At 40.7% G+C, this 15,189-nt stretch overlaps 2 protein-coding genes across 2 annotated transcripts; both read right to left on the reverse strand.

Moving 5' to 3' along the window:
- Positions 1-441: 441 nt before the first annotated feature.
- On the reverse strand, positions 442-4,147 carry LOC134291439 (eukaryotic translation initiation factor 3 subunit C). Its single transcript, XM_062859174.1, has 4 exons — positions 4,007-4,147; positions 3,570-3,694; positions 1,447-3,436; positions 442-1,367 (listed from the first exon to the last, which is right to left on the reverse strand). Exons 2-4 carry the CDS (start codon positions 3,663-3,665, stop codon positions 715-717), a joined length of 2,739 nt encoding a protein of 912 aa, XP_062715158.1. The 5' UTR covers positions 3,666-3,694; positions 4,007-4,147; the 3' UTR covers positions 442-714.
- A 4,263-nt stretch (positions 4,148-8,410) lies between these two features.
- Positions 8,411-15,189, reverse strand: LOC134291462 (chromobox protein homolog 1-like). Its single transcript, XM_062859225.1, has 5 exons — positions 15,024-15,189; positions 9,612-9,733; positions 9,421-9,547; positions 9,205-9,342; positions 8,411-9,141 (listed from the first exon to the last, which is right to left on the reverse strand). Exons 2-5 carry the CDS (start codon positions 9,708-9,710, stop codon positions 8,957-8,959), a joined length of 549 nt encoding a protein of 182 aa, XP_062715209.1. The 5' UTR covers positions 9,711-9,733; positions 15,024-15,189; the 3' UTR covers positions 8,411-8,956.

Below are 15,189 nucleotides of genomic sequence, written 5' to 3' on the forward strand. Positions count from 1 at the left end.
TGACAATTATGTTTCCACCGGCAGTAAGTTGTTCAACGCAATATACACTGCAATACTCAGTATGAGCCATTTTACGAGACGTTTCGGATCAGCTGATCGCTCATTTCATGAATGAAAATTTGACAGGAGGTTGCGCCCAAGCCCGTGAGTGTTAATATCAATATCAACACTGTTGTCGTTTCGTAAAATAGACTATTGCAGCACCCAAAAAGTATTGCATCACCAAAAAAAAAAAGAAGTTAACCTAGAACCAATTAGGTTGTGGGTACGAGTTGCATTTTCAAAGAGAATTAGGGGGGTCATAAGTTATTTGTGCCTCAAGGACACATTTTAGGGTGCTGCAATATTCAGTATGAGTGTTGCAATATGCGATTCCATATTTATGGCGGGTAGTGTAACTAACAATAAAGTTCGTCATCCAAAATAAACTAAACCAATCGATTCCCCTTTCATATATGCAGATCCTCCCGATCTGGAGGCAAACCCACTCAACCGAGAACCAGCTTCCAGATCGGGAAACCAGCACCAATTTATTTCTGCATTCATTCTATTGTGTTGGATAATATTTATACTTTAGCCAAATTAATAAGACTGATACACTTACGCAAATGTTTCTTCTTTAAATGTACGATCTTGTTGCGTCTGCCTAATACACCTTTCCGCGTCTCCTTTGTCCTACAGTTGGGATTAGGAACCGGATCGATCTTTAGCCGATTACTCAGCCTTCTCTTCGAATTCCACTCGGTGTTGTTTACGATGATCGCGATCGCGATTCTGGTTACGGTTGCCACGGTTCTCACGGTTATCATCACGGTTGCGCCGGTTGCCGCTCCAGTTCTGGCCCTGGCCCTGGTTGCGGTAGTTCTGGCGGTCACGGTTGTAGCCCTGGTTGCCACCGCGTTGGAAGAAGTTACCTTGCTTCATTTCGAAGATGCGCTCGTTGGAGTCGACCAAATTGGTGACCTTGTCGGAAAGCTGCATGGACAGGGCCTGGAGACGCGAGGGTTCCGAACGATGCAGAACGACGGTTTCAGTCGGGTCGTCCAACGACGCCATCAGCTCCTCATTGATGATCATCTTGCTGATCAAAGAGTGGACCTTGCTCTTGGGAAGCTCGAACATTTCCGCCAAATAAGGCACACTGATCGAGGCGTACACATTGGAATAGGTGAACAGGTAGGTGCGCAGCGATTCCTCCTTGATGAACTTGGTCAACATTTCGCGGACGCGGTCGGCTTCGTAGAACAGATCCCACACCTTGACGTTCATCTTCTTGTTGACGATGAAGTTGGAACATGCGTTCCAGTTTCCGTGGCGCATTGCTTTGGCGGCCGCAACTACGTGCTCACGCATGGATTCAGGGGGACCTGTGAATTGCGTTGGAAAGTTTTGTTAATTAACAATTACCATTAACAGTAGAGAAGCTCCCTTAAATGTAATACTCACCAACCAAAGACTGCCTTTCCGATGATCTTAGCTGTTGGTAGAACGTTTTGCTGATCATCCGACGACGGGCATCGAACTCGTGGGCAGCCATGTAAGGAATCTCAAGCAACATTGCCGACACCAGGTAGACACACTCCAGCAGTTCCAAGTTGATGTGCATATGGAACGGCATCTGGCGCTGCTTTTCCACTTTCTCCTGTTCCAGCGAGCGTTCGTTCTGACGCTGAGGAACCAGACCCTGGGCGAGCAGTTCTTTCGGCTTGCCGGTCATCATGAGGTCCACCAAACACTGATGGGCGTCCTTGACGTTGCCGTGGCGGAAGGCGCAAAGACCCAAATTAGCCATGGTACGATTGTACAGAATTTGGGTGGGAGGATCCGAATGGTGGATGGTTTCCTGCAAGTGGGACATCAGTACAAGATCACGTGCTTGGAACCAGTTGTCGTGCAAGGCGTGATGGAAGATGTGCGAGAGGATGGCACGGGTTCGCAGTCGATCCGTTTGATCTTTTGCGTAAACAAAGCGACACAGGCGATCCATTTCATCAACGGATGTCAAAGTGTTGGCCGGAAGTTCCTTCTTTTTCTTCTTCAGCACGTTCGGGTCAAACTTGTAGTACAAGTGATCGATCTTGCGCAGATAAACTCTGCAGGTTTCCGTGTCGTTTCCGAGACGTTCGATGTACTTCACAACCTGCTCAATCACACTGCTCACAGTGACTTCATCCTTCAGGCGATCAACATAATCGTTGCTGTGAGGATCACATTCCTTCAGCAGTTTGGTGAATTCATCATCCAGACGTTCTACGGCAGTCAGAATGCAACCACGGATCTTGTAGGGTGCCGTTTCGTACTCTTCGTTTTCATCCAAAATTGTTTCGGACAGAATGATATCTTCATTGGCCAAGAGGAGCTTGATCAGTGCTTGAATTTCCTCCAACAGCTTCGACCAATGTTCCAACTTCATCGGCTCCGAGACCTTAGGGTTGTAATCGAAAATAGCCGAGACAATGTTGAACCTAATCTTAGCGGCCACCGCATCTCCAAGATTGTGGGTGTCAGCAATTGTGCGCAGCTCCCTCAGGAACTCGATCTGAAGCTTGCGATCGGTTCTCTTCTTGCCACGAGCGGCCATCACTTCGTTCAGCTTGTTAATCACAACGTTGACATCGATCTCAGCATCCTTAGCGAACATCTTGGGCTGCTCAGCACTGGTCGAACGATTTCCGTTGACCACCTCCCATCCTTCGTCATCGTCGTCAGCGCGCTTCTTCTTCAGCCTATCCTTGGAATCCTTCTGTAACTTCTTCTTTTCCTTCTTATTTTCGGCATCGTCTCCGTCTTCCTTATCAGCCTTCTTCAAGAACCGTTCACGGATGCTGGTGTACTGAGTTTCCTCATCCGACGAGCTTTCATCTGAATCCGAGTCCATGTCCCAATCAATAGAATCATCCGATTCATCGTCATCCTTGTCCACCTTCACCTTCTGCACATCCTTCTTGAAGGAAACGGCCTTGGCCGCAGTTGGCGCCACATGCTGTTCATCTTCGGACTCGGATTCTTCCTTCTTCTCCTCCTCTTCTTCGTCATCATCTGCTGCATCCGGAGACTCCCGGAACTTCTTCAAATCGCTATCAAACTCCTTGATGTACTTTCGGAATTTCTGACGGAGCGTTCCTAACGACTTAGAATTGTTCTTTGACAGATTTTTCCGTCCCTCCTTATCTTCCCAGACCATGTTGATGAAGTCCTCCAGCTCGGCCAGGGCGCGGATAATGAAACGGGGAGTAACCCCATTCTCCACCTTGGTGATCACCGGAAGTGCCTTAGTATGAGCCCGGGTCAATTCCTCGAAGCTGGTCAGCATGCTGGACATATCCTTGATCTTCTTGTAGTTGCGGATGTTCTTGATAATGTTGGACAAATCTTCATAACGTTTCTCCTTCGTCGAGCGGACGACGCGCTTGACGTCCTCTTCCTCATCGCTGAACTGGAAATAAAATTAAAAATTAGCACTCACTAAATTTCAGTGTTGGCCAGGCGAGATGGACCGTGAGCGGTCTTAGCCGTCCGATGAGAGAACGTAGAGAATAAAATTCAATGTTGGTTTCAATAAAACTTACAGTGAATTGAGGGGCTGCTGGCCGTGCTACGACCTCACTATCAGACGAGCTTTCGGAATCGGAATCCGAACCACCACCGGCGAAGAAACGAGACATTTTTCAATAGTTTTCCGTGTACGGCTTGCCTGAAAGTAAAACACAAATAAAAAGATGATTAATATCGGTACAAAACGTCTTCATCAGGATTGCACTATCTGCTACTACAGTGAACACAACAAATTGAACAACAAATTCGGGTTGAGGTTAGGTCTCATTTCGCCCGAGTTCTGTCTCTCCCCTAATCGTTGCGAGAAGTGACAGCTGCTGCCACGCAGTTTTCCCCCGGCAGGAAAACGCTTCTAAATCCACAAAATGCACTTAAATCCAATGAACTCCACTAAATTAATGTAAAATGTACACGGATTTCACTACTTCAGATTATTTCGCTTACAACTTACAAGTATTTCCCAATGAAATTCACAGAAATGGTTCACACCGAATCAACCATAGGAAAATCGATTGACGTCTCTGAACAGAAAGGGGCGCTTTCTGACTGCGACGTCGGCATTCCATTTTCGCCCGTTCGAAAGACGTCAAATCGGTGAGATGATGGTGTACTCGAATGGGAATGTGGTCTTGTCAAGAACACGTATCTCGATAAAGTAGAATCCATATATTTTTTTGTGCACAGTGGCCATGAAGCTTCTTGAAGTGGGGTATTGACCAATCCAAATTCCTGTGTGGTAGTGGTTTGTGTTCATATTTCCCGTGTTAATCTATCTGTAAGAACTTTGTAAACATCTTTTGTTCTCACGTATATGGATAGGCTTGCAGTAGATTTCGTGAGATTTTTTTTTGGACAACTCAATAGCCTATTTTATAAGAAACAACACAACGATATTCACACTCCCGAGCGTGGACGCGACCTCCTGTCAAATTTTCTTTCAATGATCGATCAGCTGATCCGAAACGTCTCGTAAAATGGCTCATTATTATGCATGGCAAGAAAAATTGTGCGGTTGTGCAAAATCACGCGGTTATATGCGCAATTGTAGGTAATCGTTTCGGTGTTGTTGGCCTACCCCATTAGGCCAGCGCGCAAGTCTACCACCGTAGTCTCTACATTGTTCGCAACCTTGCGAACAAGATTGCGGCAGTGATTGTACGGATGGTAGGGAGTGACAGGTATTCGGCCTGTCACATGGGTGAGTCGACAGAAACAGAAGAGAAGAATATGCCTTGATAGTATGAGCAACAATATTGTGTTAATTCTACTTTAAAATATCCTTAAACTAGTGCAAATATCCTAAAATTGAACTTAAAACTAGTGAACTAATTAATTGAATAAGTGTCTACTATTTACACGCCGAATTGGTAAGCTTAGATACATAAAATCATGCAATTTGGACTTAAATTTATCTATGCATACTAGGTAACCTAAACTCCGCTACGTTCCTGTTCCTCTGAGCCTAGAACATAGTAAATTGCTTATTTCCAAGTCCGGTAAGCTAAAATACATTTTCTTCGAAAGATTATATGTACAACTTGAACTCAAATTATTAGGACTACGACCACATATGCTATAGACACGAAGCCACAAAGGAACATAAACGTAAGTAAAACTATGTAAACCAATGTGAACTAACCATATATTGCACAAAGAACAACCTGCTGTACAGGGGTTCTCAAAGCCAGTTTGCGAGACAAGCAAACATAATTATAATGATAGTCTGTAACAATTATAATTTAAATATTTTCCTTAGGAAAATTATATCCTTCCCAAACACAACGGATTAAGTGTTTTCATTCCCGTACCGAAGGATCATAATTTCGGAAATTTTCCCCCCGTTGGATCAAATCCAACAGGTGTCTTCTGCGCGGTCAATATTTTGCCGAGTCTTTAGCTAATACTCTCAATTTAGTTGAAAATCGGAGTTTTTGACTAGCGAAGTTGGGTTTTTCTCCAAATCCCTGCGTCGGACCTATCTTCGGAAGTGGTGCGCTATACAGTAAATCTGGTCCGCTATACAGACAGCGCACCACTTTCGAAGCTATGTCCGACGCACGGATTTGGAGAAAATGCAGTTGAAAATCGAAATTTTTGAAACGCGAAATGCAACCGAAACATCAAAATTTTTGACACGCGAAAATAAACCGTGTGTCTGGATAGATGACCAGGTCCGTTGTCCAGCGCACTACGTCCGACGTTAGGTTTAGGTGAAAATATTGTTCGTGCAGTTGAAAATCGGAAATTTTGACACGCGAAAATCGATTTTTCTCCTAAACCGTGTGTCGGACCTACGTCGGGCACAGTGCGCTGGATAGAGGGCCAGGTCCGCTGTCCAGCGCACTACGTCCGACGTTAGGTTTCACGTATGGATTTTGAGAAAATTCGATTGTCGGGTGTGCGGAAACTTCGGGTTTCAACCGCGACGACAATAAAAAGAGAGTGAGAGAGATGCGGATACAAAATAGTAATTCCGTGTATACTTTTATTTCTGAGTGTAGAAGCAGCCAACGACGACGCCGGCGACAGTAGAATAACTAGCCACACACTCAGAAATAAAAGTATACACGGAATTACTATTATTTATGCATTTTGTATCCGCATCTCTCTCACTCTCTTACTGTTTTCATGCTATCTGGTGCTTCGCCTGGGTTGACGAAACACTTCTCTTAAACCCAGGCTAAACGGCAGATAGTATGAAAACAGAAAGAGCGTGAGAGAGATGCGGATACAAAATGCATAAATAATAGTAATTCCTAGTATACTTTTATTTCTGAGTGCAGAAGCTCAATGTCGCGACTGTTCGTGTGACTAACATCTAGTTTGCCACGCCCTTACAGCGTCAGCAGCGGTACTAGAAGTGTCAAGTTAATTTTGTTTACCAAAACAAAAGATCCTCTACAAAAAGGACACTTTTCCGGCGACAGTGCGAGATCAAACAGAGTTTCATACTGATAGTTGTCTTCATTCAATATATCCTTGGTACACGCAAAAACGGCTACGCTCAAAAATGTGTTCGGCAGGCCCCTGGCATGAATGAAATATATCGTAGCCAACATCTAACTGCCTTATACTCATATTCGAGCAAATTAAAACGAGCGTGTAATCAACAAACGCAGTTTTTGTTTTGTTTTGTAAAATCACCATAAACGACCATTGAATAATGATAAATTTGTCTGTTCAACAATAAATTATATTGTGTACGTATTTTCCTGCTAAAACTGCTGTATTGGAACTACAATACGTGCACAATAAAATCAATGGTGCTAGAGATTTCACTTATAAAAACACCATACATTGAATGGTAGTTGACTTGAATTTGCTCCAGAATTTTAGGATTTTTTTATGGTAAAGATACATAACAACCCCCATTTTCTATCCACTTATACGCGAGCGGTAATGGCGGCGGCGGGCACAAAAAACCGATTCGAATTCTGACGTTTCGTGGGGATCGCAATCGGTTGGCGCCAACAAATGGTGGGTGAAGGGGTGAGGAGAATGAAACTGTTTTGACTTTCACCCAAGAAACGTCAAAATTCGAACCGGTTGGACATGCCCGCCGCCGCCATTACCACTCGCGGATAAGTGGATTGTAAAAATGACATTTACAATATATGCTATGGTGGAAAACCATAGGGTGTATTGTTACTCTATCGTTTTAAACAATTGAATCAATAGTAAATACCATTCATTTCAGCGTGTTGTAACAATAGATTCTGTTGTATCTCTATGACCTTTTTTATCAGGGTAAGCCACGGGGGGTGTTACGGGTATCCACTTATCCGCGAGCGGTAATGGCGGCGGCGGGCACAAATAACCGATTCGAATTTTGACGTTTCTTGGGGATCGCAATCAGTTGGCGTCACTGAACGGTGGATGAAGGGGTGAGGAGGAGAATGCAACTGTTTGACTTTCCCCCAAGAAACGTCAAAATCCGAACCGGTTGGATATGCCCGCCGCCGCCATTACCGCTCGTGGATAAGTGGATAAATATGTGTTGGGTGCTATTACACTCTTTGCCCAGATGCCAAATATTTGACCACTTTTGACAGATAAATTTTGGCAGGTTGTTTGGCTCTGTTTGTCCCTATTCGTTTTTCGAGAGTGACAAATATTTTTGTTTGCCAAGTACACCTTGGTCAAAATTTAACTGTCAAAAGTGGTCAAATATTTGGCATGGACTTATCCACCGATGAACCAAATTCATCGCGGTCCGAGAATTTTGACACTAGAGCGGGGTCTGTTCCAATCAGAATCGTCCAATTCTGATTGGAACGGCCCCGCTCTAGTGTCAAAATTCTCGGACCGCGATGAATTCGGTTCATCGGTGGATAAGTCCATTGGTCAAATAGTGTCATACTAGCTTATGTGTTGTGCTGCGTCAATTTGTACTGTTCCTAATTTGTGCATTTGTAAGGTTCTGTGTATCGAGAAGTGTTAAGGCTCAAGCATTCGTCATCATTTTTCGGAAAATAAAAAGCAGCTTTCTCGCTGCAAAACAAAACAAGGATCATGAAAATATATTCACTGTATTATATTCCTCATGTGGAGTACAGTGAATATATTTTCATAGCAAGAACTTTTGTTCGGAACGATATAACTGCTTTCAAATGTTTGATGATGACGATGATGTTAATGACGAAAAGTTCACCCTTAATATTTAGTAATAATTAATTTTCTTTTATTTTTGTGACAGGGGTTAGGGTTAACCAAAATCTATATTTTTGTCAAGCCATATTAGAAAAAAATAAATAAAACCGCTAACACGTCGCAAAAACAACCTGGCTTTACTCTCTACAAAAAATCATAAAATGGAGATGTTCGGAAAGAAATGTGAGAGCTACAATACCCAAAATTATATATTTAGGATTTTATTGAATATTAGTAGTTAAATGTTCACTTTCTTACACATAATCCAGGTTTGCTTTCTCCACATAGACGAATACAATCGCGTCTGCCTTTGTCGCTTTACACATTTTGTTTTATTCGTTCAATTTTAAAGTAAAACGCATTATCCCACACTGATACGAGCTTATTTACCTGGTAATAAAAGCGAAAGTTATAGATATTCTTGCTTTAAAAGAAACTGCACATTTTGTAGCTTTGTATGAAAAAAATAACAAACTTAAATGACTCAGATAATCTAAAACAACAAAATTCATAATTTTCGAGGTAAGAATGCTGTGCTACATTATATTTGAAAAAAAAAAATGAAAAAAAAAAACAGTTTGTGTAAAATCAGATGTTTTGTTACTAAGGTACCGAGAGAAAAAAATTTGAAATTCGCTCGAATCTGTCTGTTTTGTAAGTGGGCAGGGAAACGACGGGATACTTAAAGTAGATTCACATTATCGATATTCTTACCATTAAGCAGTATCTATTTAATATTTGATACTTGTATTTAGGCGTAGTCGTCTTTTGCATCGTTCTTTTTCTCGGACGTCTGCCAGGTCAGGCGCGATTCATAGAACTTGATTACAACCTGCGGACACTTGACGTTGGCTTGCTTTGCCGGTACGAGATCCGCGTTGGCTGCATCCTTCCATTTCATCAAAAACATAAGTTGTCCGTTATGATCAGTGGCGCCTACAGATGAGGGAAACCGAATAAACAAATGTTTTATACTTCACGTAAGTTTAACTTCTTTACCCAGAATTTCCTCTGGTTCCAGGCCCCGATCGAAGCCAATTTTCTTATCTTCTCCACCGGTGGACTTTCTCTTGGCAGCGGGTGCTTTATCGTCTGTTGTAGATTTGCGACCTTTTTTGCTTGATCCTTCCTCTTTGGCTAGAAAAGTTCGATAAAACAAACGAATAAGTAAGGTGCATTAAATAATAAAATACCTATCTCATGACCACTATTTACCTTCCTTTTCTTTCTTCTTTCTCGTTTCCTCGTAGGCTTGGATCAGATCTGGACAGTCTAAATTCTCCTCTGGTTCCCATGTGTTATCACTGGAGGAATATCCCTTCCATTTTAAATAGTACTCAACCTAAACGGAACACAAATTTTATGAAAATTATTCGCATGTTTCATTAAAAAAAAAACACAATTACCTTTCCGTTGACCACTCGCCTATCAAGAATTTTTTCAACGGAGAATTCTCCTTCTTGCTCGACTGGTCCCTCGTTCTTAGCAGGCGCTTTCTTACTCATGACTGCTTCTGGTTTTATAATGCCTGCAAGTTACGAATCAAAAACATTGATAGAGAATGCTTCAGTTAAACTTGAATGCTTTTGGAGCAAAATTAGAACTAAAGTAATCTTATATCTATTTGCTTCAGTTCACAGATGTGCCTAGGGAACTTATGGAATTGAGGCAGTTTTTTTCGTAAAGTATTTTTTTTTTTGAATTTAGTATTTCTTTATTAGTTGAAGCAGGGAAAACCCCGAAGGAGTGTAACTAACTTGACGCTACTTCTCTTTGAGGCACAAAACCTACTTGTCTTTTCTACAAAATCATACAAAGATATTTTATCCTACTAGCTAACCCAATGAACATTTCGTTCTTTGAAGGGTAGGCTAATGATTTCTTCAATATGTGGCAAACACTGATTGTGAAAAGCATATGCATTGCATTTTTGTATAACTATTTTTACTGTACGTACTGCAATAAATTGTCACTTAAGTGTGCTTTTAGTTTTCTGGTGAACAAACTTAAATTAGTCATGTTTTTTATATCATCCGGCAGATTGTTTAGTACTATTCCTGCAAACGTTATTCGTTTACTTCCATATTCGGTATTAATTCTATGTATTTGATAGTTGCTAGACCGCCTAGTATCAGGCCTGGTGATCAGGTCTTGAAATTATTTGATTAGAGTGCGTTCCTGTGACTTTGGTTATTTTGTGAATGTAAATTATTTTCCTATAGGTACTCGTGCAGGCCTAGCAAAGGAAACATATTTTTTGCTTTCTCCATGTACAATTGAGATTTTGAAAAACTAAATAATAGCTTGTAAACGTTCCGCAAACTTTTGTTTTATAAAATTTGTAGTTTTTGTAAAACTGTTTTTGGAGCAGATCTCCATATGCTTATCAAGTATTGTATTCTAGAGTAGAAGTGTGAAGAATATATCTTCAATAATATTTTAGACGGAATGAAGAGAGTTTACGCAGCACACCGCAGAGTTGTGACAACTTTTTAATTAAACTACCTATATACATACGCCACGATAACGTTTCATCCAGAATCAAGCCAAGATATTTGTATTCCGTTACTTATTCTACTTGTGTGTTACCTAAACTAAGTTGTAGATTTGTCGGTGTACGACTGTTTTGAGATTTAAACACAATTGACTTGGTTTTATGTAGTTATATTCATTGAGAGAACATTCTGAGTGAAATAATCATTGAGGATATTGAAATCCGACTGCATTGGGCCACTAATATTTGCAACATTTTTTCCGACATAAAAGGAAGTTGCATCATCGGCAAATAATCTCAATTTGCCTTTTAAAGGATGATTTCCCATATCATTTATATATAACAAAAACAGCAACGGGCCTAAACTACTTCCCTGAGGCACACCAACGACATCAGGGTATAATGTACTGCGCTGACTACAAATTTCAACAAATTGAAACCTACTACTCAAGTAACTGTGTGTAAGATCTCCAGCAATTCCACGGATTCCTAAAAGCTCTAGTTTAGATGTCAGAATGTTATGATCGAGTGTGTCAAAAGCTTTCCGGAGATCTATAAATAAACCACCTACAATGTTTTTTGAATCAAAGGCACCCAGGATCTCATCAACAGATTCCATGCAAGAAGTTTCGGTACTGGAACCAAAAAAACTTTATTTTTTTTTAATTTTTACTTTAAAAGAAGATGAAGCTAAAAGGTTTTTGTAATCAGTGACAACTGTGTTGGATTTATTTATAGCAATGTTTATATCGCCAAGTATGATAGTGGGCGATCTAGCAGAATTTTCCATAACAGATTCGAGGAAATTCCGAAATTCATTCATATCTGCTACTGGTGGACGGTATACGGCACAAATTATGTAAACGCTCAACTTGTGACAATTTTATGCTTATACGAATAAACTAAAAATATAATTGAGAGTTATCTTTTTCAATAATTTCTATTTGAAAAAAAATATCATTAGCCCACCACCACGCCTGCCAACCCTACTAGAGTTGATCTTTTTAAATCCAGGAATGTTATATTTTTCATTTTCATTATTTATCCATGTTTCAGCAAATACAATCATATCAATACTAGATTGCGGTTCATTAAAAAAAAGAGAAAAGTCATCAAACTTTGTAAAATCATTCATTCCTTGCATATTTTGTTGCAGTTTTGTTATACAACTGTCCTGGTTCGATTGTGAGGCTAAATTTGAATTTAAGTTGAATTCATCTACATCAGTATAATTGAAATTACATATTTTTGAGTTCATTGATTGCAAATATCTAAATTACAAACTTAAACCTAATCCTAAGGCGTTGAGAGAAAAAAAAAACATTAAAAATATAAAAACAAAAGCTTACAAAACTTGCAAGGAGACATCATTAATCATTTAAGAGCAATATTTTTTAGATATTTGATCCTGCTGAGGACTGATCTCAGATGCAGTTTTTTTTAGTTTTTTTCTTTAACCAGTTTCTAGCGTAGCGTAACAAGCCTTTACCTAGGGTATAACTTCTTACACAGAGGTCGGATCACTTTGCGGTCTCCGACAAAGTTGTTTAGTATGTAGTCATCTATAATAATGCCAAAGGGTTTAATTATTAAATGCTTACAGCGCCACCTAGCGGCAAAAATCGAAAACTTAAAATTTCTGCATACATTTGGCCAAGTTTTCCCATACAAACTTCAAACAACTTGAGCAGAGATCACAGTAGTCTGTGCACGCGGACGGTTGTGTTTTTTGAATCACCTGTCACGTTTTTCTTCGGCTCCGTATTTGTTTCGGCCGATGAAATGGCAAGGAAAAGGAAGATCAGTGAAGTTCCAATGGAGCATTTCGTTTGTAGGGATTTTGTAGGACGTCGCGCTTTTTCTGGTGTTCGGTTCGGCTGAAAAACTTACTTCCGTATGTTTCGAGTAGATGCTCTGCCGCCGTGAGATTCATGCTTCGGCGGGAGTATGCCACCCGGAATTTAGTTTCTTACGTGAAAGATTAGGTAATAAGCCGGCAATCCCTTTGCTTGAAGTGTGCCATTTCTAGAGATAGCAATGCGTGTTTGGAAAGTGTCGTCAATTATCGCGATCGCCGTAATATCCTACAACCGTGGAATACTTCGAACAGAGCATAACGTGGAAATGCGTTTTGAAGCCACAGGCAAGGATGGGAACACTCACTTGCAGAGAGTTACACTCACTTGATGTTTTCTCAGCTCAGAAGCGAGCTATCAAAAAATGATGTATGGACGACTTTTGCCTTGTGGTTTTGTCTAAAAGTTTGCCAAATAGAGTAGGGGTCGCACACGCATACCGAATTCGTGAAGGAGCTGCGAAGGCAACTCTCCACGAGGTGAATGTAAATTACACTCACCTCGTGGAGAGTCGCTTTCACAGCTCTGTCACGACTTTGATATGCATGTGTGACACCTACTTTGTTCGGCAAACTTTTAGATAAAACCACAAGGCAAAAGTCGTCCATACATCATTTCTTGATTGCACGCTTCTGAGCTGAGAAAACATCAAGTGAGTGTAACTCTCTGCAAGTGAGTGTTCCCATCCCTGGCCACAGGAGTGGCAGGTGTGTGTTGAATTTTAGTGCAGGAAGACAATTGCGACATGAATAGATTAGAAAAATGGTGAAAATTGAACCGGCATTCTTTGCCGGGATGCAACTAGTGTCACCATGCCAACAGTTCGTTGTTGCGTAATGAAGAGCATTGAGCAGTTGAAAACGTCCGGCTTACTGTGATTAGTGTGCGTTATGCATTGAATAAATGTGGATACAATTTGAAAAAGTTTCAAGGAGACAAAAAACACATGCTGGTGAAATGCTTCAAAATCAAGCGAGGGGAATGCCCATACCATCTTTGAGTATTGTTGGCACAATGTTTTGGACAATTTCATTCGGTGAGATCTATCCTTTTTAATGTATATGTTATTTTACATTTTATATGTTAATATTATGTTAAGGAGAACGTGCCTTTAGAGCCGACCTACTGATACCTGATAATATTATGTTAATTTATATTAAAAAAAAAATGAGGGGTTAGGGGACCATAACGTTTTAGTTTATTTTCAGAGAGCGAGCAAAGGCGCATAAATACCTGTGCTCCATCCCAGGAAGGATCAAGGACCAAGGGGTGACATTAACCTTCTTAGCTTCGTCACCCTCACCGATTCTCACCATATTTTTCGCTTTCATAAACTGAGCGGTTGGTACGAGACGTCCCCACTCATTGTTTTTATTATTTAATTGAAAACGCTGCACAGTAGGCCTTTGGCCGCTTTAATGCTTGTAATGCATCTTCGATGTACTGCAATCATTAATAATGACAAGAAAAATGATGGAAGTAGTCGATTTCATCATTTTCCAGGATTCTTTCAATGAATTGCTGTGTATGTGTAGACTAGACTAGACTAGACAAACTTCAAGCAATTTGAGCGCTCCCTTAGACTCAATCGTGGGTGGGTCACCTTACTAAGGACCAGGTTGGAAGACAGGACTAGTGAACAGTTCACTGTCAAGAAGCGAGTACGCAACCCACCATAAGTTCAATAAAAACGATCTCTTGGGATGAATTGCGTTTATTATCCGGACTCCTTCTTACAAACCATTCAAAACGGTGTGACTTATTCGACAGTTCAGTAAGCGAACGCCGCTCAATAACTGAACTGAGCAGCCAATTTTGTTTAAATGAAAGCCTGGCATAATACTCGGGCCAAGGAATGACAAAAGGATTAGAATAGGTAGGTGACGATTTTTTATAAATTAGTTAATTAAATAAGAACGCAAAAATAAAAGAGCCTAATAATGAAAATCGACCACTAAACCGCTCGGTTTGGGAACCACTGTAATGCATATTGAAGGGTACCAGATTTTGGACTCGCAATCGCAACACCTTACGACAAAACATAGATGATTTGCCGGTAAGGAACGAGTTTTCAAACGCTTCGATGGTTGAAAAATCATGCCAAGGAAAGATATCTAAATTATTAACAATATCAAAAATAGCAAAGTTGTAAAACGTAAATACAAGAGGTTTGCAATTTTAGATAGGGCTAGATTTTGGAGATGGACATTGGCCTCCTATGGACATCGATTTAGTATACTGCGAAATCTATTATAACCGCTTAAACTGGAGTACCAAAAACATAAATTTTATTTTTACAGGAAAATAGCATTCTTGTGGCGTATTTCCCTCCATTGATATCGGAAACGCCATCGGGGAGGTTAGAAAGAAGCAGAACAACAAAAAGACGGAGCCGATTTGACACTTCGGCAAAACCAAGCGCTGTGGCATAACATTTTCCATTCGATAAAAATACCACAATTTCCTACCTTTGGGCTAATATTCCAGGTTCCCCAGATGCCGGAACAAACGCTCTTCCCGGTGAGATACGGTTCAAAACAGCGCAAGGAGTTTTACCCGAAAATTTACGGTTTTTAATTTTGTCACTATTCCGATGGCTTTCGCTCACGCACGGACGACGGGATTTTTGGTTGT

This window comes from Aedes albopictus, chromosome 3, assembly GCF_035046485.1.
Source record: "Aedes albopictus strain Foshan chromosome 3, AalbF5, whole genome shotgun sequence".
NCBI classification, from domain to species: Eukaryota; Metazoa; Arthropoda; class Insecta; order Diptera; family Culicidae; genus Aedes; species Aedes albopictus.